The sequence below is a fragment of the Xenopus tropicalis genome, chromosome 8 (assembly GCF_000004195.4).
Source record: "Xenopus tropicalis strain Nigerian chromosome 8, UCB_Xtro_10.0, whole genome shotgun sequence".
NCBI lineage: Eukaryota > Metazoa > Chordata > Amphibia > Anura > Pipidae > Xenopus > Xenopus tropicalis.
Genome location: NC_030684.2, coordinates 72,226,642 through 72,252,458, shown reverse-complemented (window position 1 = coordinate 72,252,458; position 25,817 = coordinate 72,226,642). Strand labels below are relative to the sequence as shown.

General features: G+C 41.1%; 1 protein-coding gene across 3 annotated transcripts; it reads left to right on the top strand.

The window, feature by feature from the left end:
• Positions 1-252: 252 nt before the first annotated feature.
• On the top strand, positions 253-24,916 carry kifc1 (kinesin family member C1). 3 transcript variants are annotated; one of them, XM_031891075.1, is made up of 17 exons: positions 253-389; positions 1,629-1,753; positions 5,463-5,580; positions 5,662-5,721; positions 9,695-9,727; positions 10,177-10,393; positions 11,386-11,563; positions 11,952-12,119; positions 12,602-12,724; positions 14,190-14,306; positions 14,387-14,560; positions 15,161-15,328; positions 15,698-15,836; positions 16,306-16,445; positions 22,686-22,759; positions 23,231-23,306; positions 24,390-24,916. In XM_031891075.1, exons 2-17 carry the CDS (start codon positions 1,631-1,633, stop codon positions 24,432-24,434), a joined length of 1,953 nt encoding a protein of 650 aa, XP_031746935.1. In that variant the 5' UTR covers positions 253-389; positions 1,629-1,630; the 3' UTR covers positions 24,435-24,916. The 3 variants fall into 3 exon arrangements, with proteins under 3 accessions (XP_031746935.1, XP_002938711.2, XP_002938712.2); XM_002938665.5 differs by having other exon boundaries at positions 1,625-1,735; XM_002938666.5 differs by having other exon boundaries at positions 1,625-1,753.
• The last annotated feature ends 901 nt before the right edge of the window (positions 24,917-25,817 follow it).

Here is a 25,817-nt window from a genome sequence, read left to right as displayed (position 1 = left end):
CTGCTCGCTTACCTGCCGCACGTTTACCTATCCTATCACTCAGACACACCCTCCCTTCACTTTAAATATTTCCCTGAAGATTGTCCCTATAACGCCTGGACATCGAGACCTCTCTTACAGCTTTTTTGCTTTCAGCGTTTGCAGAATCTCACAGTAAACGCCAAGCTACAGCTACAGCGACTGCGTCAGTACGTAGCCCCGCCCAACGTGTTTCGTCAGGAATATTTTCTTTTGAAAAGGCCCTATCCGCTTCGCATGGCGGCTGCTGCCGGTTACTATTGGTGTTTATGGGAGGCGGGACTTAAACACTGTACGCAGAGTTTGAATTCAAACTGACCGCGGCTTGTAAGGAAGCGAAGCAGGAGTGTATACGAGTGGCGTGATATAGGGTAAGTATGGACCCTGTGTTGGTGAGCTAACAGGCGATGTTTAATGTATAGCTGGGGTAGCCTAGATCTTTAGCGAGTTGGGGCATGTTAGAAGGACAAGTGATAGAGGTACTTGTTGGTACATTTTTCTCCACTTGCAAACCTGCCGGAGTGATTTCTGAAGAGAACCTGCTGAAGAATAGGCAGGAAAATCGCACAAAGATTCATGCAATATGCCAACCAATTTTAAGATAGGAAGCTTTCTGCTAAGATTTAGATGATAGCGTTCCCGCAACCGCTTGTGCGCAGTGACCAGTCCGCTAATTATTGCGTCCCAATACAGCAGCGTGGGTAAAGCGCCCCCCCCCCCCTCTCACTAGTGAATACGTTGTGCTGTCATTCCTGCTGCACCAGTTACCTTCTCAGAGGTTACTGCTCCAGTGCAAGCAAGGGGGTGTTACCTAAGTGCTACGTCATTCCCATTTTTTATTAAGAGAAATTGAATTCTGATATGAGTATTGAGTGCAAGTACTTAATACATTTAATTTATAGAGGCCAGTCCCATCAGCGTTAATAGGAAAACATGTTTATAAAGTGCCAACATATCCCATGCCCTGATTACACAGATTAGAGATGGGAGAAAAAACTGATATGATAGGTAAAGAGCCTGTTCAAAAGAGCTTACAATTGTATCTGACCGACTGGCATGTTGGGCAAACATGTACATACTGTAACTGCTATTCACAGTATGGCCACTTTGCCTTTGTGCACTGTCCTACTGAAATAATTTGGATGGTGTTTTCTGCAGATGGTGTCTTTGGCTAACATTAATTTACTGTCAAACCAGCAGTACATTGAGAAGCTCTCTTTATAAACAAGCCCCTCTCTACCCCCTGCTGCAGCTTTTGTTATGCTTTGGTATAAGGAACAGGTTATAACACAGAGGGCTTCTCAGTAGACTGGTAATTTGTTATAACCTGCTGGTATAAACTAGGAAATGAGAACTTATTTACAGATTTAGTTCTGTTTTGTGCAAGAAAGTCACAGATGCACAGATTTAAATCAAGAGATATGTTCAGCCCATGACCTATTAATTGAATTGGCACTTGAAAAATCGGCATGGATTAATCATAATAATTTATTTTCTTTGGAATAAAGTTTGTCATGGCATTTTTACCACTATTCAGTATTCTGAATGCAGCCATGCTTCCATGTTGTTAGCTGATCTTTAAGACTTCTATACTTTTTTTTCTCAGACAGAAATGGACAACTCCACAGACAAAAAAGCCCAGGTGGCTTCCCGTTTGCCAGTGCCTCCGAAGAGAAAACGCGTCTTGAGCGATGAGAACCAAGAGCAGATGCAGAGGGTAACAAAAGAAAAGGGGGTTTGTTTCATTTGATTTTTCTTTTTTTTTTTTTGGCCCTGACTTTTGTTTTCCCCTTTCAATGCTGTTATTCATTTAAAGGAGAAGGAAAGGCTAAGTCACTTGGGGGTGCCAAAATGTTAGGCACCCCCAAGTGACTTAGAGCGCCTACCTTGTACCCCGGGCTGGTGCCCCTGTACGGAGGGAACAGCACCAGCCCGGGGTAGCTGCCGGCGCTTCCTCCTTCCTCCTCGCTTGCGCGCGCATGCGCAGTAGAGTGAAAAGCCGAACTTAAACATTAAAGTTGGCTTTTCACTCTACTGCGCATGCGCCGGCCGGCAGATTTCGCCGGCAGCGCGCAAAGGAAGGAGGAAGCGGTGTCTACAGGTGCCCCGGGCTGGTGCTGTTCCCTCCGTACAGGGGCACCAGCCCGGGGTACAAGGTAGGCGTTCTAAGTCACTTGGGGGTGCCTAACATTTTGGCACCCCCAAGTGACTTAGCCTTTCCTTCTCCTTTAAGAACAACATGTCTATATGCCCCACTTCCCATTTCTCTGGTTTCCATTAAATTACTGAAATCCTCATCAAAATGTCATCAGTGCACCATGGAGGTAAAATTGCTTATATGCTTCTTCATGAAATGAGAAAATATTTTTTTCTGATAATTGTCCACCCATGGATCTGTCTTATAATGAATACATATTAAAGGAGAACTAAAGCTTAACTAAAAAACTTAGACTAGAAATATTGTGAATTATGCTTTGTGCTTCTGTATCAGCCCAAGCCCAACCACGGCCCTTTAGCAGGGAAGATCTGTACCTCCAAAGATGCCCCAGTAGCTCCCCATCTTCTTTTCTGCTGATTTACTGCTCTGTGCTGCTGTCAATTTAGGGACCAACTCACAATATACTGTATATATAGGATATAAATGTCACAATATAAGGGCCGTGACAGACAGAGAGATTAGTCGCCGCGACTGATCTCCCCTTAATGCCATCCCACAGGCTAGACTGTAAATTGCCGGTGGGATGGCATACGCGGCGCGGCGATTTACTGAAATTGACGAAGTTGCCTTAAGAGGAATTTTCAGCGCCGTGTATGCCATCCCACCGGCGACTTACATTTTAGCCGGTGGGATGGCATATTGGGATTAGTCGCCTGCGACAAGGGAGATTTGTCGCGCGGCGACTAATATCCCCCATCTGCCATGGCCCTAAGGCTGATTAGTAATTAACACAGATGATTACTGCATGGCAGCTCTGAAACTAGTGCTAATAGCATCAGACTTTAATCAACCCATTAGGATCAGCTTATGTGACCGACAAACATAATTTTCTTTGCTTTATAATTTCCGGCGGCCCTTAAGCTGATGTGCAAGGCCATATATTGGGCACTCTGCATTTCTGGTTTTAAAGATGAATACATTACCAGATGTAGCTTCAATTCCCTGTTCTATTTTTTTTCTTTCTGATAGGAAAATAAACAGAAGCCAAATTTAAAATACCATTTGCAACAATTTTATTTTGTATAAAATAATCAAAGCAAGGAGCAGTCTTCAGCAATGTGAGGAATTTTTTTTATTGTTTCTGAAGCTGTTTAGACGTTACCAATTTATTTTTATTCTTAGTTTTTCTTTGATTATTGTTGTCCCTCTTACCTCTAGGTCAGCACTTAATTGTTTTTGACACTTTGAGTTGCAATATTTTTCCTAGAAATGTAAATAGGCTTAATGTTGTTCTGGAAAAACTGCAAGGTTAGGAGCACCGGTACAGCAAATTGCCTCTTTTACTAAGAATTTTGATCCATGACACCAAAATGGCATCAATTTTCCTGCCCCCAAGTATGTGTGTATCTTGTATGCTAAGTGCTCTGTGCAAAGGTTGTTTTTGTGGCAGTTGCGTACACACCGTTGTATTTGCTTTTGTTATGCTATTATAGCAGAGATTAGACTGCATATATTAGTATTGTGGAATTGGAGGGCAACGTATCACCTTTTTAATAAATAAAATATTGTAGTGTTCTTAATACTGAATAAAAAAAAAAGTTGCTGTTTCAATGATGTGCATTATTAAAAGTTTATTCAGCTTTGTTGTTTTAAAGGATAACTGAAGTTTAGCTGAAAAGTAGGCTAGAAATGTTACACATTCTTGACCCTGGGGGCACAAGTGCAAGAGCATTAAGGGGTGCAACCTCTAAGCTAAGATTCTCAACAGCTGCCCAGACCAGCATTTAAATGTCACTGAGCCCCTAACAAAATCCAATCTGGTGAACCCCCGGTGTACAAATGTGAAGGACTGAATCATTACTGTTCTAGAGATGCTGGTGTAGTAAGCTCAGTATGTAAAATACAGCATTTCTACACATTTGTTTCTAGGGTTTAGTAAGTCAGTGCTGTCCAGCTGGCACCCCCCCCACCTGCCTGGCTGTTATGACTGCTTACCATTGTGAGTACTGAGATAAAAGGAGACATATTGGATAAATGGGAAAACCCCTAATTTTGTAGGCAATTATGAATAATATATGGTGCTGGTTTCACTTTGGGCTAAAAATTAATCCTATCTGTAAAAATGGCACCTTTTATTGGAGCTCCCTATAGATCCTATCAGTTCTCAGTCGGTGTTTCAAATGAAGAGTGGGCGTGTCCTAACAGTCCCAGCCAGAAACACAGCAGAAGGGGAAGAGCCAATCACAGCCTTGCACTCAAAAGCAAAGACAGGCTTCACTTCCCTATCATGTCAGGTTCCTATCCTACAGTGCCGTGTAGTGAGAACCGCCGGCTTCCCTGCACATCCAGAGAATTCAGCCAGCAGGAAGTGGAACAGATGGGTGGGACTAGTGGAGTTTTGGTTGAATTTCTCAATAAATCAGTTCAAAGCACAACTTTTTTTTTTTTTTTTTTTAAGCACAATCCTTCTATATGTAGAGGAGTATTATTCACTGGTACATTCTTAATTAGTGTAGGATATGTCTCCTTTAACTGGCCCCCTGCATTGTTTACGCCTCAGATTCAGGCTGTACACCCCTGTATTGTTTAAACATGTAATCCCCTGTACTGTTTATACCTTTTAGTCCCTGCATTGTTCGCCCCTCAGGCTCAGACTGTAAGCCCTGACATTGTTCACCTGTTCACACCTCCAGACACACACACCTCAGCATTGTATCACTGTATATACTGCCTGCCCTATGCTGCCTGTGGGAGGTGAACCTGGCAGGGGTTTGTTCTGGGAGTTTGTTGGCATTTGGTAATAGTTATTATATGGTCCCTAAGGTGTGTAATTATGTGCTGGAGGTTGCGGTGCTATCCACAGGGTAGGCATATGGATTTAAGGGTATGTCTTAATATGACCTAATATAATTATAATAATAGTAGCAGCCACTAAACGCCAGAAAATACACTGCCATAGACAATATAGTGAATTCTGCTAAAGCAAACATAGAGACAATTATAAGTAAGCAATCAGCATTGTCTATTTTTTTTAGCCATCAAAAGTAGCTGCTACTTGTCGCTCTGTATGTCCTCACCCTGACATACTACTCTGTTCTGCTATGTGGCCATCAATAGATCTGTGTGCAGTAAACTCAGTGAAGCATGTCCCAAAAGTCTCTTACTTGTCAATTCTTCATGTTCTGGAGTGTTCTTGTTTTAATGGGTTTCTGCACATTTTAGACAATAACCTCAAACTATGTATTACCGTTGTTTTAGTACATCTGTTTGTTTTTTTGTTTTTAAGAAGCGCCTCAGATCCTCACTAGAGGCAGAACTCCCAACAGTCCGTGTAGCAGCAAGCATTGCTACCTCCAGACCCCGTGCAGCTCCTATTGCTGCACTACCAAAGCCACAGGTGATAGGTATGTGCAGACACGTGCTTAATTATGAATTTGCTTGCTTATTTTGTAAAAGATAACCACAGATGACAATCTTTGTTACAGGTCGACAGTCCTTGGCAGTAATTCGGCCAAAGAATAGCATTCCAGGAGTGACCTCAGCAGGTATATTACTTTCTTGTAATTTTTTAACATAACTTTTAGTCAGCAATAATATCAATTAGCAATGCTCATTTAGAGAAATACTGTGTCGAAATGCAATGAAAATTAATTAAATGAAGCTAATAACATCATTTTGAACAGACATCCGGCAAGCCATTTTTGTGGCTACCCATGTTCCCCCTTCATCAACTTTAGAATTGTTGGTGGTAAAATGGCTTATTGGCAGAGCAATGCAAAAAGGAAGTGAGTTCAGGGTTGGTGAGTTTGAAATTCAAATAGCAACCAAAGTCAGATTCCTTCACGACATTTTTTCTTTACTGGCTTTACATCGTTAACTTTGGTTGAAAGACCAAAGCCAACTTCAAGTTCAACCCCTGAAGCGAACCCCATCAGAGTTTTGCCAAGAAACGGCTAGATAGAGCTGTATGTTTGTGATAGTAGTAGAGAAGATACTTGGGTTTCTGAGGTGCCGGGGAGGAGAAGGGTAAAAAGGGTGGCAGTCTTTTCCCCGGTAACAACCAGACTACAGACCACTGACACAGCAGAAATGTCCTGCAGCTGGGTGCTGAATAAGTAACTGATAATTTACCAGCCCTGTTTCAAGAAACTATTTTAAGTGAGTGCAGTGCTGGTGAGTTTGACAAGCGGGGAATTTTGCAGGGGCCCTGTCTCCCGCATTACAAAGGCTATTGGAGATCTCTTTGCTCTGGCACAGCATTACATTTTCTTATGTGGGGACTTGATCAAGATGACACCAAACTGCAGCTTAAAGTGGTTTTCTTACTGCACTTTATTCTCCGCAGTTAAGTTTTCGCCAAAATTGTGAAAGCTATATGGGTTTTCCTAACACAAGGTGTACAATACCTTTGTTTGCTGCAGCTTTCGAGCATCATCTGCATTTACCATCTCTACACAGACTGCATATCACCTCCTTCCCCACAGCTTGCCCCTTTTAGGCTCCAGTAGCCTCTCACAGAGGTAATGGCCAGACATGCATTTCTCCTCTAGTCATACAAGGAGTTATTGTCTGTAAAAAAAAAGTTGTGCTCTTACACCTATGGACTAACCTCAGCTGCCACGTAATTACCTGTCTGAGATGGAAAGTGAACCCTTTTTCCTTTAAACCTCCTCCATACCTCCCAACTGTCCTGATTTTAACTGCTCCGCCCACAGTCCCAGATTCTTATTTAAAAGTCCCTCGTTTCCCATTTATCTCCTGCACTGAAAGCCAAAAGATACTATTCCTCAAACTTAATTAAACAATTCTCTTGGGGAAACTGAGACTTTCATCTTAAAGGGCAATTTCACCTTCATTAGCAAAACTGTAAAAACAAATTTACAAGACCCCAAAACTCCAAAAATGTGTTTACATAACCTGCCAAATTGACATAGTATTTAGGGGGTGCATCTTTGAAATGTTGGGAGGTATGCTGCTTCTGCCGCCCATACTGTGCACCTAAAATACACACAGTGGTGGTAAGTTTAATGTCTGCCCTTTAAATGGCATATGGGGAATTTTGTTGCCTGTAATAGCACAGAAAATGCCTTGTCCTTTACTTACCTTGAGATTGCCACAAGTAAAACACAATACTCGTGGCAATTTAGCTTAATCACAGGAAAATGTGAAAAAAGGCTTTTCCCCATGATTTAGCCAGATTGCTAAGAATTTTCAGGAGATTTGTTGCTCACAGTCGCACATAGTTATCATGGGTGACCATTCTCGTGTGCCATTGCCCGAACAGCCTTTTTTAAAGGCATGTCGGTGACCTTAAAGGAGAAAGAAAGGCAAAAGTCACTTGGGGGTGCCAAAATGTTAGGCACCCCCAAGTGACTTAAATCGCCTACCTTTTACCCCAGGCTGGTGCCCCTGTTTGGAGAGAACAGCACCAGCGCTGAAGGTACCCCGGGCTGGTGCTGTTCTCTCCAAACAGGGGCACCAGCCTGGGGTAAAAGGCGATTTAAGTCACTTGGGGTGAATTACATTTTGGCACCCCCAAGTGACTTTGCCTTTCCTTCTGCTTTAAATGAGAACTAAAGCTTAGCTAAAGCAGCCCTTTGGCAACTGCAGCCCTTTGGCAACCACAGCCCTTTAGCAGGGAAGATCTGTTCCTCCAAAGATGCCCCAGTAGCTCCCCATCTTCTCTTCTGCTGATTCACTGCACATGCTCTGTGCTGCTGTCTCTTACCCGAGTTCAGGGACTGATTTATATAGAATATAAATGTCACAATATAAGGCTGGTTAGTAATAATACAGATTATTAGTTCATGGCAGCTCTAAAACCAAAGCAACTAGCATCAGTCATTAATAATCAGCCTCATAGCATCACCCTCTATGATAATTTGCGATGATCCCTAAGCTTAGCTTCTCAACAGCTGCCCAGACCACACTTGGCATTTGCCCTATCCCAGACAGTTCTATCAGATTCCAGTATGGTGATCCCCTGTGACAAATTGTGAAGGCCTGGATCATTACTACTATAGCGATGCTGAACTTTTAGGCTGGTTCAATAAGTTCAGTATGTAAAATGTCATTTCTAGCCATATTCATTTTTAAGGTTTAGTTCTCCTTTTAAGAGGTGTCTGGATGAGTTCTTGAACAAGCATGGTATCCAAGGTTATTGTTGTACTAAAATCTACAGTTAGTATTGATGTTTGTATATATAGTTAGGTCAGTTTAGGTTTGTGTGTGCTGGGTTTACTTGAAAGGGTTGAACTTTGTTGACTCTGGTCTTTTTTTCAACCCTATGTAACTATATATGTAACAGCCAATTGCATTTCACCTATTTACTTTCAATGGTAAAATGTCAAATGCTGTCAGTCCCACAGTCTTTGCAAAGTTTGGGGGCTCAGGTGCAGAGTTGGTCGCTGGGGGACTGCAGTTCGAAAATATGAAAAGTGTGTTGGGCCATTAACAGCCAATTAGATTTCATCCATTGAATTTCATTGTCTTAAATATAACATGCTGTTATTCTCACAGCATGCCAGGGTGCCCAGACTTGTCACTGGGTGACTTCGACTCAAGTTTAGAAAAAGTGAGCACACCCACCAATCACAATTCACCTATTTACTTTTTTTGGTTTAAATTGAAACTGCTGCCGTTCTTTAACTATTAATCTTGGTGTCCCTAAACTTTGCAGAGTTAGTTACTGGGTAACTGTAGTTCCAGGTTAGAAAAAGCGGACGCAGCGACCAACCGCCAGTCAGATGAAATTGCTGCCATTCAGACGCTATTAAAACCAGGGTCAAACTTTGCACAGCGGTATGTGAAGCCAACAACAGCTAATCCGATTTCATTCAGTGACTTCACGTTTTTCAAACCAACATGAAATTTGTTCTTAAAGGGGATATATACCATACATTTTTACAATGCACTAAACCATGTAAAATAGAAGTGCTTTTATTTTAATACCTTTGGGTTCAAATATGTCCATAACTGCTTGAAAACTGCTCTACCCAGACCCTTTGCCAGCTTCTGGTTTAGAGTCTTCAGTATGTGGCTGGGGCCACAGGCGGATAGACTTCAGCAGATCTACTTAAAGTGCAGTGAATATGCATAGAGTGGGCAGGGCTTTTCGATGTCACAGACGGTACATTCCTGCTCTACACGCTTTTTTTTTTTTTTTGGTGACACGGACAGATCATTATATTTCAGGTGTTGGTATCTAATTAAAATTCCCAGAGGCATATTTTTGGCACCCCTAGTAACTGGGTGCTCGCTGCCACCTGAAACAAGATTTCAATCTTGAAAAAAATGTAAAAAATGAAGTTTAAGAAGTTTGCATAAAGTTTCCCTTCACTTAGGGAAATAGCAATATTGTGGCATTATGGGTAGTACGTCCTATACCTATATTAACTTTGTCTGGAGTTAATATAGGTATCAGGAGCTGTACTAGTTTTGAAGATGTATTAAAGGCTTTCACCTTGTTGCATATATTCATTTCATGAATTAAAACAATTTTACGGTTTATTTTTGCAGCATTTTCTGGGAAGCCCAAGGTGTCCGCCTCAGGTATGTTTACTGTATTCTTTTTCTTCTAAATTGTTTGATCACCATGCAATATGTTGTGTTCCTTGGTGGGTGAATTTTAAGAGTTCAATCAATAAGGCTTGGTGGCAGGGTTTTGGGTGCCAGTTGCAGAACATCTGTAGAAGTAGTTAGAATATGTGGTATAATACAGAGATAGCTTAGCCTTTAAAAGTCATTTTTTATATCTGCATTGTAAGTAAGGCTTTTATTGTCATTCCAACCATATACAGTTCAGTACACCTATAAACTGCAATGTTTGTAAAATATTTTACAAATATTGCAGTTGATGTAGGTATGAATAATTTGAGATGGTTGTAGATCAGGGTGATTGTGCATGTTTGTGTTTATCAGTTTAATCCTGATGTTATTTAGTGTGTGTGTGTATGTTTATATTGTATAATTTGAGTGTGTAATGTGCCATATATCCTCAGCTACTCAGCCAGCAGCCATTAGTGGTGACAAAAAGAAGCGTGCTGCTTGGGATCTTAAGGGTCAGGTCAGCGACATGAGGGATAAAGTGACTAACTACAAAGGAAAAGTGCAAAACCTATCTGGTGAAAATGTACGTCTCCAGAACAGCAAAGATAAGCTGCTACGGGATGTGGAAATGCTGACATCGGAGAACACCAAGCTAAGCAAAGAGAGATGGTTAGTCCAGTACTGCCAATAACCAGTATAGTTTTACATGGGTTATATGCATATCTAATTTCTACAGTCAATATTAGTTCTGTAATTTTGGCAAAAAAATTAATATAAATATCATGGGTTTTTTTTTTTTTTTTTTAAAGAAATTACTGTAGCAGAATTGCAGATGGCACCTTAAAGAGTGTTTAACCTTTAAGTTACCTTTTTAGCATGTTTATAGAATGCACAGTTCTTAGCAACTTTTCAATTTTTTTATTAATTAATAGTTTTTGAATTATTTGCTGACCCTAGCAGCCAAAAACTTATGCTATGTGAGTTTACAGTTTTATTGTTATTACTTTCTTTTTCTGATCTTTCTATTTGGCTGTTTGCAAACTGTTACACTGTAGCACTCTCGACAACATACAAAAAGTTAATTTAAAGGCAAACAGCCACTTTAAAGAGTCACCAGAAACTAAACCTTTTTTTTAACATTTATCCTATTGTCTTTGCATTCTGTTTATAATTTTGTTTTAAAAGTATTTTCCTGATGCTTTTACACTACCTTTCTGATGTTCCTCTATGCCACATTTTTGCAGCAGGAGTCCGTTAGCATTAGAAACTATAACTGACAGGTTGCGAAGGGACAGTCAGGTTTATGAACTTCATGTAATACTTACAAAAGCAGCCCTAAAATTTTAGCCTCACAAAGCAACAGTTTTTAGGCTGCTGGGGTCTGTGAGCTCCATTTAAAAACTGCAAAGAGTTGGAAGAAGAAGGCAAATAAAAAAAAAAAACTAACATAATGAAGACCAATTGAAAAGTTGCTTAGAATAGGTCATTGTGTAACATACTAAAAGGTAGGTTAAAGTTTTAGTATGTTATAGAATGACCTATTCTACATCTTGAATAGTTTATATTTGGTGTCTGTATAACTTTAAGACTTATGTCCTTTCTATCAAGTGTTTTAATTGTGAATGTCTGATGGCGCTCAATATGAATAATTTTCTTCTTAGTACTCTGGAATCTCAGCTTCAAGAAGTGCGGCAACAGGTGTCTGCTTTAGAACGTGAAGTGGCTCGGCTTACAGAGCTATGCCAGCGACAGGAACACACGCTTTCCTCACAGAGTATCTCTATTGAGGAACTTCAAGGGGCAAATACGAGCCTTACTAAGCAGCTGCTGGACAAAGATGTAGGTTTTACTATGAAGGGAATTTAAACACCCCCCGCCCACCCTAAAAAAAAAAAAAAAAAAAAAAAAGTTACTTTTGGTGGTTTCAGACTAAAAGCAATCATCTGGCTGAGCAGCACTTTGAAATTCCGTGTCAGCACCTTCATAGTCTGTTGACCCTAGGGTCACTTACACACTGATTTTGAAATAGAGCTGCTGTGCTGAAAGCCTGGAATTAGTAGTTTAAAACAGCCAAGAAGTGTCTTGGCAACCACTAAGAATAGCAAATATTCTTCTTTAAAGTGTGTGTGGTGGGTTTTGTTGTGGGGTTTTTTTTTTTTTTTGTAATAATGAAATTCTTTAGTACATTCTCTGATTTTCCAATTTTTTTTTTTTTTTTTGACTGCAGGTAAAACTTGTTTGTGTTTCTGGAGAAAATACTAGTTTAAAACACACTGTAAAGGAGCAAACAGATGAGATTGCGGCCCTAACAGTGTCTGTCGCTGAGAAAGATACTGAAGTGCACAATCTGGATACAGAGCGAAGACGGCTACATAATTTGGTGCAGGAGCTTAAGGTAGATATAAAGTCTTTAGCAGTTACTGTTAAAAGGGATTTCGACCTATATTACATACTAAACATATACTTTCAGACAAAATTTTACATGAGTTCAAGACGGGTCTGTTTATATTCCTGAAATTTTATGAATGTTGGGGAAAGAGGTTCTCTCCCCCTACAAGTTAAATGTTTCCTTGCCACTGCTACTTCATGTGGCAGAAAAAAATTGTCATCTGAATTTCTGTGACAAATTATATGGTGTGTGCTGTGAGATTTAAGATAAGATTGCTAGTTTATCAAAGTGGAATCCGGGCACACCTGTAAGTCTTGCATCCAACAAAGTTGTATTTAGGTCTTGCTTACTTTTTAACCACTCTCACTGACCATAACAGATGTTGTCCCTTACACTTGGCACTTGGCTTAAATCAACAGAAACCTTTTTCATAGAACATAACCTTTTATATGCCTGCTATGTAACCCTTTTATCTTTTATTTTCAAAGGGGAACATTCGTGTTTTCTGCCGAGTAAGACCAACTCTAACACAGGAGAAAGAGTTACCAGCTGGACACATTTCCTATCCCAGCAATGACGACAAGGCTGTTGTTTTATCTAAGATGGAAGAGGTAGGCCAATCCAACAATGTGGCATTGTGCATAATACTTTTTTGGGATACTTGAATCTGGAATACATGCCTCTGAGAGACGCTCTATGCCCCCCAAACACCAGCAGAGCTTTGTTATTAATAAATTAACCAGCCACACTATACAAAAAGCCACCTGAAGGGAGGCTAAATAGTTTGTTGAATACACAGTTACTTCCTGTTTGCTGAACTTGTTATAAGTGAAAATTGATGGAACCCGGCCGCAGGAACTGAAAATGCCAGGAATCTGTTAATTAAATTACTTATACGTTGGTAAAACATTACTGCTGTTCTTTACAATGTTTTATTTTGGTAACATTGCTGTATCAGAAAAGTAGAATATTAGCCCTGCACTGAGCTAGTTACCTGTATTGCTTTTTAAAAACAATACAAGTAAAAAAATGAGTTGCATAATATTATTTGTATTGTAAACCTACAGTAAATAAAATATAATGCTTTTGAAAGGTAAAGGAAACACTTTCTGTTAAAGGATGTCTAAAGTCTATTTCACTGTGGATGCCAAAATGTTAGGCACCCCCTAGTGAAATAGGATTGCTAAGCTTTTCCTTGGACCAGTGCTCCTGTTGTACCTAAGCACTACGCTAGCATCTCCATGTCCGAAATCTTTATCCATTTGGTGTTCTGTGCACGCACAGTAGAGTAGATAAGGCGGGTTTACTTTACTGCGCATACGCAGACAGGAATTTCACACAACATGCCACTCATGGTAAGTAAAATGCCCTTTTAACTAAGATTGTGCCCCCGATGATTGGGTGCTGGAAGTTTTTGCATAATGAAAAGATTTTAAACAACTTTCTAGTTACACATTTACAGTGTTGTTAACATAAAAGAAATAAACTTACTTTATCTGGGTCTCCTCTAGATCTGTCAGCTGCAACATTGTTTTGGAGTCAGAGCAACAAGACAGAGAATAAAAACAGACATATACTGATTTTAAATAGCAATTCAATTTACAAATAACTTTAAGGGCTGTGACACACAGGGAGATTAGTCGCCGCACGACAAATCTCCCCAAAATGCCATCCCACCGGCTAGAATGTAAATCGCCGGTGGGATGGCATACGCGGCGGCGCGATTTGCCAAAGTGGAGGCAACTTCAAATTGAGCCACTGCGTATGTCATCCCACCAGCGATTTACATTCTAGCCGGTGGAATGGTATTTCTGGGAGATTAGTCATCCGCAACAAGGGATATTTGTTGCGCGGCGACTAATCTCCCCGTGTGTCGCAGCCTTAAAACCATTGGAAGTTAATGTCTGTTGGTAAAGTTGCTTGGCAGTTTCTCCTTGTGCAAAAAAACCTGTATTGGTTTGGATTATACCAAGAGACTGTGTTTCAACTAACATTGCCTATTTCCATAAATTATGCAGTAAATCTTGCGAATTCTGCCACTTCGATTAACAAGCATGGTTTTTTGTTTTCTTGCAGTCTCATGTAGGGCGAGAGAAAAAAGACGCAGTTAAATACGACTTTAACTTTGATTGTGTCTTTCCTCCATCCTGTAGTCAAGAATCTGTATTTGAGGAAATCTCTTTGCTGGTTCAGGTAAGAACAGATGTATTTTAGCCATTTCTTATCTATCCATGGTTTACAGAGCTACACAGAATTCATTTCCCTTTTTTCAGTCTGCACTAGATGGTTACCCTGTATGCATATTTGCTTACGGCCAGACTGGAAGTGGCAAGACATACACGATGGAGGGGCCTGAAGATATCACTGATGATACCATAGGCATGATTCCCAGAGCAATCGGGCAGATATTTAGTAGCGCAGAGGAGCTTAAAGCAAAAGGCTGGCAGGTAAGAATTTTTTATTTATTTTTAAAAAGAGGCAATATACCACTTCCCATGTTTAACATGAATTCAGTAAATTACTGTAGTTAAAGGGCAAAACTGTTTGCAGTTGTGGTTTGTGGTCTGCATATATAATCAAAACTAATTTTATCTCTCTATAAAGGTTATAAGTAGGCTTGGTGAGGTGGTTGCCTTAACTGTGCTTACCTTAACATCGAGTGGTATCTGTTGCAGGAAAACTGGCGCAGTGCCTGTCACAAACAAAGAAAAAAGAAAAAAAAAGGCAATTCTTCTTCATTAAACAATTCAGTTTGTATTTAGAATACCTGTATGACAGCATTGTAGCACAGAAAACAACTGCAAGTAAATGGGCAGCATAGGTAGTATTTGTGTTAGTAGATAACAGACCGTGCAGGGAGGCTGTCTGAGGTTGGATGGGAAGTGAGCTGTACGGAGGAGTATATGAGCCAGTTAACCTGGAATGGAGCAGGATTGGAGATCTGAGTTATGAACATATGGAATAGAGCACTATTCCCCCATTAATAAGTGAGAGCTGCATATACCTATTTTGATAAATTCTTGTTTGTTTTTTGTTTTTTTTTTAAGTTCACATTTACTGCAAGTTTCCTGGAAATCTATAATGAAACTTTAAGGGACTTGCTTATAAATCGCCCAGATAAGAAGTTGGAGTATGAAATACGTAAGGTTAATTCATCAAACTCGCAACTATATGTCACCAACCTACGATATGTGGAGGTCTCCAGTGTGGAAGAGGTAAGAATTAAGCTATGGGTTAAAAAAATGTGTTTTGAAATCATACCGCTTTTCACTTTAGGCAAAAGGATATCGTCGCTGCATTGTCCTTCACTGCTCGTCATTTATGGCAGATGGTGACTGCTGGGTAATGCTCCCATGCCAAAGCAAGCAATACCATATTAGTGCCCATCTGTAACCACCATTTGTTTTCCATAGGGCAGTGTATTTCTCTTCAGTTGGAAGCAGTCACAGTCAACATAGGGCATATTTGCTTCTGTGTTCACATTGACATAACCACGGTGTTCAAAACAACATGTAGGGCATAGGTAAAAATAACAGAAACATGTATTATGTATTTTGATTTGTTTGTTTAATTTCTCTTACCAGGTGCATGATCTTCTCAGGATAGCAAAGGCCAATCGTTCTGTGGCAAAAACTGCTATTAATGATCGGTCATCTAGGAGTCATAGTGTCTTCCAGTTAAGAATAGAAGGAGAAAATAAACAGAGAGATCTTAAGACTTCATGTGAGTGATTTTTTTTTTAATTAAAATGAAGATAGCACTTTGGTTGCACTTTTTATGTTTAAAAAAAATCTAATTTTTATTATGTTGTATAATTTCTATTTGATGTTTAAATTTACCCATAATCCCACATCTTTGGTTCTTCAAAACAACTGTGGGAGAATTAAAGTAATTTTAATCACTCACTGTAATAAACTTCTCTGTAAGCCCTAGACAAAACTAGGGAGAAACTGAGACTAAGACACTTTGTATAGACACTAAAAGATACAATCATTTGGTAAGTCTTAGGGCCCTATTTAGATCCCTTATGAGAGAACTTCAATGGCCTTTGTGTGGTCACTTTTTTTTTTTTTTTTTTTATACAAGCCCTGTTAATTGGTCTTGTGCCCATTGCTCCTTTTTAATGCAGTTTAAAGTATTTTAAAAACTCTTGAAATGAATTGTCTGAGCTTTATTATTTTTGTGCCCTTAGCTGTGCTTAGTTTGATTGATCTGGCTGGAAGTGAGCGCCTTGATCGATCTCTGTCAAGTGGAGACCGACTAAAGGAAACACAGTGTATTAATACATCTCTCTCTACCCTGGGGATGGTCATTACATCTCTCTGTAACAAGGTAAGCAGAATTTTATTAATAAATGTGGATGGATGGGCAGAAAAAACTTAACAATGTTAAGCTAAATTATCAATCTATCACCTGGAAATTCAGAAGCATACAAATATTGTACAGATACAAATATGTTGGCACTTAGCCCTTCCCCATGGCCCAATAAGGTACTCACATTTTTTAGGATTGGTTATATTAAAAAGTATATAAAAGTATGAAAAAAATAATGCAGTGTTTCCCTGCACTAGTAAGACTGGCCTTTTTGCTTTAGAAACACTACTTCAGTCCTCAATGCACAAATAAGCAAACAGGTTGTAGCTCAGTGGTTACCAATCAGTGGCTCAGGAGCAACACGTTGTACTCCAACCCCTTGGATGTTGTTCCCAGTGGCCACAAAGTGGGTGCTTATTTTTGAATTCCTGGCTTGGAAGCAAGTTTTAGCTGCATAAGAACCAGATGTACTTCCAAGCAGAGCTTCCTCTAGGCTGCCAGTCCACACAGGTGTAAGGGTTAATCCTGTATGTACACCTAGCACTATCCCTGCAGCTAACGAGCCGGCTCGATTTAACCCGTGTATTGGTGAGACATCTGATACCATCCACTCAGGCGTACTGATCAGGGAACTTGTACAAACGATACAACCAATATGTGTATTGCAAACAAGTTCAACTTTATTTTGTTTTGTTATTACTTATATAGTAGATAAACACATCCCATTATGCTTATGTAACATGGGTGGGCACATATGCTTTGCAGTTATTAGTAGAAAACAGGAATTATTAAAGTAGCTGCTGAAACTTATTGTGATTTCTTAGCCTTGAATGTTTGCTGAAATCATCAAGGCCAGAACAACTTGGACAGAGACAGGATAGTCAAGATAATCATAACAACTGAAGTAGCACATACACAGACCTTCGTGAAACAAAACAAAATTGTGCAGGCTCAACATTCAGCAATTTAACCCTTATCAACAGGGGCTGCCAAATAGCCAATCATAGCCCTTATTTAATATCGCAGGTACATTTTCATGCTTGCGTTGGTCACATTTATTTAGTAGGAGGCATTTTTCCATTCTGTTTAAGGGGGAACTACTGTAAAACTGGAAATGTAAGCATTGTCTTACTGAAATTATATATTCTAAATATAATACATTTCCATACCAAGATAATACAGTTCATGATCCCTCTCTTGGCAATTTGTCTCTTTATACAGTAGTCAGTCAGATTTTGATTGACAGGTCTAATACATTATTTGGTTTGGGTCTCCCTTTGCCCAAAAGCTGTATCAGAGCTCACTCTCTCAAAATATCCAGCAATGTTCTCTTTTAATGTAGCATTTGTGCCATTATTTTGTTAGATATTGTTTGTTCTGGAATCTGTTATCTGAGTTAGCTCTTGTCTATGTCTATGGAAATAGAGCTCCCACAAAAAATGTATTAGGCTCCTGCGGAAGGGCATTTTTTGTATGTGCATGAGATGAAGCTCATATTACATTTCTCTTACGTCTACTTGGGGGACACAGGAACTGCTGGGTATAGCTTAGACCGCTAGAAAGAACAAACTCCTCCCTCTCCAGCTATACCCCTTGCACCATGTTACCTTGATCAGTTTCCTCAGGAGGTATGGACTCAGGGCTTCTAGAGCCCTACAACCAGATTGTCCTCGGTCTAGATTTATCTGGACACCTGGGGAGCAGCCTATTGATCTATACAGAGTAGGGCATACCCCTCCATGGGATTTTCTCATCCAGGGTCCTAAATAGCTCCTAGAGTGCTGACCATCTGGCACCTTGTCCCTATCCAGGTGGGCAGCCAGCCAGACGAGAGGGGTGCGGTATGCGGGCCCTCAGGACCAGGGGTAAGTGGTGAGTGCTCTCGCCCACGGCTACCTCAAATCACATAGCCACATATGCATCCCTGCCAGACAGCACAGTGCGGGCTTTCGGCTGGCACCCTAGTGCTAGTGTCAGGAGGTAACATTCTTCTTACTATGCAGCAAATATACCTGCATCACTAAATTATGGCAGAGGGCAGTAATGAAGGGCTATTCCAAAGGGGGGCCTTCTGCTTCAAATTTTTAGCATGCTCCAAATGCCATAAACTGCTCCCTGTAGGCCATAGGGACCCTCTCTGTTACCCGTTTCCCCCCTGAGGTTCCCTCTGCCACACAGGGTACTTCTGCCCCTGGTGAGTCGGCCCCTCCAAGCACATCCTCCCAGGCAAGCTTGGGAGGACCTTGATCCTCCTGGATCTGGTCAGTTAGGTGTTCCATTACACAATCGGACTGCTCCTTACTGGGCCCTACAGTTGTCTTATGGCATACCTAGACTGGTGGCATCCCTAACCAAATTACCAGACAGACTGGATGCTCCTAGGTCCAGACCCCTGAAGCACCAGGCACCCACCTCATCTGATGAGAGTGACTTTCTATCCTTGTCTGGCGCTTCCTGATACCCCTGAGCCAGAGGAAGAGGAACCATCCATGTTTTCTGAAGCGGTAGACTTTCTAATCTCTTCAGTTCTGGAAACGCTAAAGCTTTCAGATACCGGTACTTCCTCTGTCGCATCCAAACCACTCTTTAAGAGACGGATAATCAGTAATCTTTTTTCCTTCTCATGCCCAACTGGACCAGATGGAATGGGACACTTCAGACCAACGCTTCCCAACTAACAGGCACTTTCTACGCCTGTACCTATTTCTTCAAGATACCGCAGACAAGTGGGCATCCCCACCAGCAGTGGATCCCCCAGACTCTCCCCTCTCACCCTTCCTGTCTCCGATGCCTCTTCCTTTGAGGACGCCCATTTTTGCGTCAGCATGGATCAGCCGTGTGGTTCAGTCATGGTCAGAGACCCTTCTAGAGGGCATTTTGTCCGGAATGTTGTGCCATAAATTGGCTCGCTTAGCCTCTCAGATTAAAGAGGCTAATTTGTATATCTGTGAGGCAACTCTGGATGCTGCACAACTCACAGAGCCTCTGCTCGTCGTTCACTGTGACTTAAACTATGGTCTACGGACCTCTCTTCCAAGAAATCTTACTTCCTTGCCCTTTAAAGGGAAACTCCTCTTTGGCCTAGAACTTGACAAAATTATCAGTCAAGCCACGGGAGGTAAGAGTATGCTCCTTCTCCAAAATAAGGCACACTCTTCCTTTCGTCGCCTACAGACACCGCTCAGCTCTCCTCCACAAGGAACAGATTCTCTAACAAGTCAAGATCTACCTGGCAGCCCCGTAAGTCTTAGCACAAGCAGGGTGACAAGCTCACCTCCGCATGACTGCCTGTAGGGAGGAAGGCTTTTTTACTTTTGCGCAGTCTAGCTCTTCCACACCCAAGACTCCTGGGTGCAGGAGGTCGTATCTCGAAGTTATCACCTAGAGTTCTCCGACCTCCCTCCTCACCGCTTTACCCATTGCAGAAAGGTTTTGGGGATTTTACTCAAACCTATTCATTGTCAAGAAAGACTGTTCCTTTCATCCATTACTAGACATATCCTGACTGAACAAGTTCATTTGGCTGGCCAAATTCAAAGTGGAATCCCTGCACTCTGTAATAGTGGCCATGGCGCAGAACGAGTTCCTGACAGCATTAGATATCAAGGACACTTATCTGCACACATTTTCCCTCTCCATCAGAGATCCTTGCGCTTTGCTTACCAAAACCAGCATTACCAGTTCACTTCTCTACCTTTCGGCCTCACCACGGCTCCAAGGGTATTCACCAAGATTATGGCAGTTTCTGCAGCAGCAGTCAGGTCCAGGGGAATCTCAGTCACCCCCTACCTGGACGACCTTCTCATCAAAGCCCCATCCTTTCAGTAGGCAGAGAGGGATCTTCGCATCACAATAGAGCTTCTCCAGGAGTTTGGTTGGAAAATCAACTTCAAAAAATCATCTCTTGTCCTATGTCAGACCTTGGCATGACATTCAACACCAAGACCCAATGGGTCTATCTCCCTCCATAGAAAATCCAGCACCTTCAGTTATTCACGGAGGCAGTCCCATACGCACAATTCCATCTCGGGGACCTTCAGTGGATTATCCTTTCCATGTGGCACAAGGGGGACAGCCTAACCCAGGCCATCTCTCTCACTCAAAGAATCAGGAATTCATTAGCATGGTGGCTGGTGGAGGATCACCTTTCCAAAGGCAGGCCGTTCTAAAGACAGATGCCAGCCTGTCGGGCTGGGGGCCGGTGATGGAAGGCCGGATGGCACAGGGAATGTGGTCCCAGAGAGAATCATCCCTTCCGATAAACATTCTGGAGATCTGGGCAATTCACCTGACCCTGCTACATTGGCAGGATTCCCTTTGGAGACACCCGGTCAAAATACAATCGGACAATCCGTCTTAGGCTGATGTCAGATGCGGATATTTTTGGCAAGCGGAAAAACACTTGCCGAAAATTCCACCCTACGCCTCCTCCTACTACCGAATGAATGGAATACGCTTGGGTGCAGGCATATGTAGCGGCAATACCAATAAAAACGCGAGAGTTTAAAAGTCTTGCGTTTTTATGCGTATTTCTGCTACATGTGCCTGCACCTAAGCGTATTCCATTCATTCAGGTGCAGGCACATGTAGCAGGCGTAGGGCGGTATTTTTAGCAAGCACTTTTCCGCTTGTCGAAAATATCCGCCCTACACCTCGTCTGGCATTAGCTTAATACTCTGTTTGTTACTCCCATCAGGACCTTATCAAGGGCAGCCTGCTTCCAAGGCCACTATTGCTCGTGGCTAAAAGAATCAATTAACTGAGCTTACATTGCTATGAACAAAAGCTCCCCGCAGGGGGTAACTGCACATTCCACCAGGGCAGTAAGTACCTCATGGGGAATCGGGAACCAGGCATCTGCGGAGCAACTACATTAGAGGGGATTATAGGCAGATGGGGGATGTTTGTTTTTATGGGAAAAAAGATCAGCGCACCAGAGGTCACCCCTATAGATTAGAGGAACAGAGCTTCCATTTGAAGCAGCGTAGGTGGTTTTTCACGGTGAGGGCAGTGAGGTTGTGGAATGCCCTTCCTAGTGATGTGGTAATGGCAGACTCTGTTAATGCCTTTAAGAGGGGCCTGGATGAGTTCTTGATCAATCAGAATATCCAAGGCTATTGTGATACTAATATCTACAGTTAGTACTAGTGGTTGTATATATAGTTTATGTATGTGAGTGTATAGATTGGTTAGTATAGGTTGTGTGCTGGGTTTACTCGGATGGGTTGAACTTGATGGACAATGGTCTTTTTTCAACCCTATGTAACTCTGCAAAGCTGCTACCTGGTGATTTATCCACTCATTTTTGAGGTTCTATAGACTTGGTGTCTTTGCGGCAGAGGATGTTCGCTTTGGCAGGAGGTTCTTTAGGTGGCAGTGACCTAATTAATTTTCTCGTTTCTGCCCACCCTATTCTCTTGGGACAGCTTTGGTATGTCCCAGCAGTTCTGTGTCCCCCAAGTAGACGTAAGAGAAAAGGAGATTTAGTGATACTCACTGTAAATCTCTCTCCAGTCACTTGGGGGACACGGGACTTCCCTCCCTCAAAAGCGATCCTTTACTACTGTCTTCTCCAAATTTTTTTATGTACAAAGTTCTAAAGTTATACTTTACTGTTGTACTCCATGTCCTTCTTTCGTTATTCAAAACTGATCAAGGTAGCATGGTACAAGGAGAATAGCTTGAGAGGGAGAAGTTTGTTCTTTCCTAGTGTCCTGCCTCCTAGTGGTCTAAGCTATACCCAGCAGTTCCTGAGTCCCCCAAGTTACTGGAGAGTCACTTGCAACCCTTGCCCCTTTTAAGGTATGGTTACTTAAACACAACATTACATCCGAGCGATACATCCATCTTTGCTTACCTGTTCCACCTGACCTGGATGTTGTGCCACCCTAAATCTGTGGCTTAGAAAGACACTTGAAGCAAGGGAACAAATCTTAATTTAAGCAGTTTACATCAGATCCTCAGACTGCAAAAGCAGTGTCAAAAATTGAGACTTCCATTATGCTTCTGTCATTTATTTATTTTAATGGAGGTCTAATAAATTTGATGTTTTAAAAGTACTTGCAGTCTGAGAATTTGGGTACAATGCCAGGATATTGTATTTTATTTTTTTTTAACTTACTAACCATACAGTTTAGGAAATTAATACGGGATGATTAGGAGAGGGTGTGTAAAGAACTCAGTCTTTTAAAGCTGCCACTAATATGTATTTGGAAATACAAACATTATGTGACTCCTCTTATGCTTATCTTTAAACAGGATTCCCATATTCCGTACAGGAACAGTAAGCTTACCTACCTGCTGCAGAACAGTCTGGGCGGAAATGCAAAAGTGTAAGTGTCTGTGGCTGATTTGTGTTAGCTTATGAAAATATTGAGAGCAGAAAGTATTCTGCAACTTACTACTTTCTCTACTTCTTGATTTTGCATGGTTTATACCATCTTGCATGCTTAGTAACATTAAAAAAAATTAAAGGGCTATACTATAAATCGAAATATGATGTGGATATAATGATGGAAAAGCTACATAGAAGGCAATGGTTTTAGTACCAGTTTAGTGATAAACCGCTAAAATGCATTTGTGACGACATGCACACCACTTGATGTTGCTTGTGTTGCCATGCAGACAAAGCATAACTTTTTATGGAGAATGCATTGGTATTGGTGTGATTTAAGGTAAGCTATTTGTATCACTTTGTGGTGCTTAATATAGTTGCATCCCCCAGTGTTTTAAATTGTCCTTGTGCTTTTAAGATGATTTTCTTCTGTTCCTGTGCTGGTACTGACTATTTTCTTTTCTCACAGGTTGATGTTTGTAAATATATCACCACTTGAAGAAAACTTTGCAGAATCTCTTAATTCATTAAGATTTGCCAGCAAGGTAAGACTATGAAACTGGTCATTCTGTCTGTATAAAAGTATAAAGTATAAAATGCAAACGGAGCAGATTTCAGCAGAAAAATACATTTTCAAGCAATTCTGTGCCAAAATCCTTTCTGTGTGTCTGCAACCAGGGGCAAGGCATTATCTTCAAGAGAAAAATTAACTTTGCAGCAATTGAGCCAGTCCAGTCCCAAAACACTTTATATGGCCTGGTCAGCAGGACAATGGACCGATGTCAAGACAGTAGCTCTCACTGACACTATTCTCCAAAGGTTCAGCCCTTTGAAATGGTTTCAGCATTAAAGTGATTTATTATGGGTCACTAACTTGGGTTTTCTTTGTGTCCAAGTTACTACATAAAATCAAGTGATACACATTTAATGCTGCACAATAAAATGTATAAAGAGACTCCTAAGGGCAAAAGCACACAGGGCGGATTGTTGGTGCACCCAGAAACACTAAATCTGCCTGGGTGCAGGCACATGCCAAGTCTTGTGTGTGTTGGTAAATATTGGCTGAGTGCTTCCTTGGGCAGGTACAACTAGAAGATTTTTTTTTATTTTTTTTTTTTTTAAGCGTTGGGGTGGATTGTCAACCTGTGCTTATTTGCAGGCTGACGATCTGCCTAGTGTGCCCTTGCCATGAAGGTTTTGGTTAATATAGTGGAATTATTTATATGGCTTTGCGACAATAGCCTCATCTTAGAATATAGGGTGAGTGTGACAAAAATATAAGTATTCATGTGCACATATGTTTGCATTATAGTTTTTTTGCAAGGTAACAAAAGAAGAATGCCTTTCCCATCCTATCATTTCACAAATGAAAGGGACTGTAAATACAAAACAACTTGCTGCTGTTTTCATTTTTTTTTTCCTCATTTAGGGCACCAAGTTTGCACAGGTGCAGTAACCTGTAGCAACCAATTAGCAAGTAGCTTTAACGAATCACCTGCTTAAAAGTAAACCGCGTATAGATTGCTGTGGGTTAGTACAGTGTCTGTTAGCACCAGGGCACTAGCCCCCATTTGTACTATGTGTCAGTATAAAGATCTAATGGCATACCTGCTTTTGTTGTGTTTCAGGTTAACGAATGTGTCATAGGAACAGCAAGAGCCAACCGGAAATGAACTGCTAAACTGTTTTAAAATGTTTTTTTTTTTTTTTTTTGTAGAAATTTTATTCAGCCACTTGTAAGACAAATACATGAATACATACAATACATACATATGTATTGTATGCAGACCTATAAAGGCCCCCCTTTTTTTTTATATATGTATATACATATTATGCTGTAATTACATACTGTCTGAAAAACTCTTGCTTCTGTAGCCTTAAGGTTAGTTATTTGTTGTACATTTCTATCCTAAATTATGTATATAATGTTTTTGGTATCTGTGTGCTTTCTTTCCCCTTCCTATGTATATATACCAATTTTTTTTTTTTTTTAATTTTGTTAATGTTTTTAGGGAAAAAAAATGAACTGTTGTACTTATTTTAGTAAACCTAGCTGTATTTCTCAGTATAAGAGCTGTATGTGAAGATCCCATGAAAATATATTCAATTTGCTGTCTGTAAAAGAAAAAAAAAATAAAGTTGTACTGGACTTTTACTTTCTCTTTCTTAAGTGCTAACCTTTTTGATACACAAACGAACAAATTAATCTCCATTTCTTATCTTACATCTGACTGGAGACAGAGGGCTGATAATGGAACAATATGTATAAGTGGATATATATTATACAGCTTATCTGAAAGAACTGCAAAATAGACTGCATTCTTAAGGCAGCCATACACTGGCCAGTCTGTACAGTATGTTGCCCCATTGGCCTATCTGACATGCTATACATATGTGTACCATCTCTTTACTTCCTTTCAGTAGACCAACTGAAAATTTTCAATCAGGACCAATGATCCTCTATTCACCATTTGCCATGTGTGCCCAGGTGGTTGGGAACTACCAGACCAAATTCAGTTATGGCCAACTGTACACAGAATTTTGATTCTGGCTCTCATGAGTTTTGGCAGATGCAGGGGACACTGTCCTCAATGGCATCTGTCTGGTTAGCCACATGGGGCTACAGCTGTAGGCTTAACTACTATCTTTGTGACTGCTTTGCGCTGAAAGAGAATAAATCGTGTAAAGATCATGGTGGTCATAAACTTTAACTCTTTTACTGCCAAGCAGGTATGGCATACGTGCTGGCAGTAAAAGGGCTTAAACGCCAACGACGTGTCTCATACGTCGTTGGCGTTTAAGCGCTGCCCTCTGCAGCGGCGGCATGTGCCGCCGCTGCAGAGGGCTTCTAACAATGACAGCCCCCCTGGGCAATGTGCCAGGGGGGCTGTCATCAGGGTCCTGCGAGCCGATCGCTCGCAGGACCCTCCAGGAAGCAGCAGATGCGATCGCATCTGCTGCTTCCTGCTTCCTCCCTCTCCCCCAGCGCCGGCCCAAATGAGGAAGGAGGCGATCGGTCTTCAGGAACAGGTAAGGACTTTTTTTTTTAATTGCAT

Excerpts from the sequence above, each read along its gene's own strand:
- kifc1 (XM_031891075.1), top strand. The coding sequence starts at position 1,631 with ATGGACAACTCCACAGACAAAAAAGCCCAGGTGGCTTCCCGTTTGCCA. Across the intron at positions 11,564-11,951 it reads AGCAGCTGCTGGACAAAGAT|GTAAAACTTGTTTGTGTTTC; the intron begins GTAGGTTTTACT and ends TTTTGACTGCAG. Across the intron at positions 12,120-12,601 it reads ATTTGGTGCAGGAGCTTAAG|GGGAACATTCGTGTTTTCTG; the intron begins GTAGATATAAAG and ends TTATTTTCAAAG.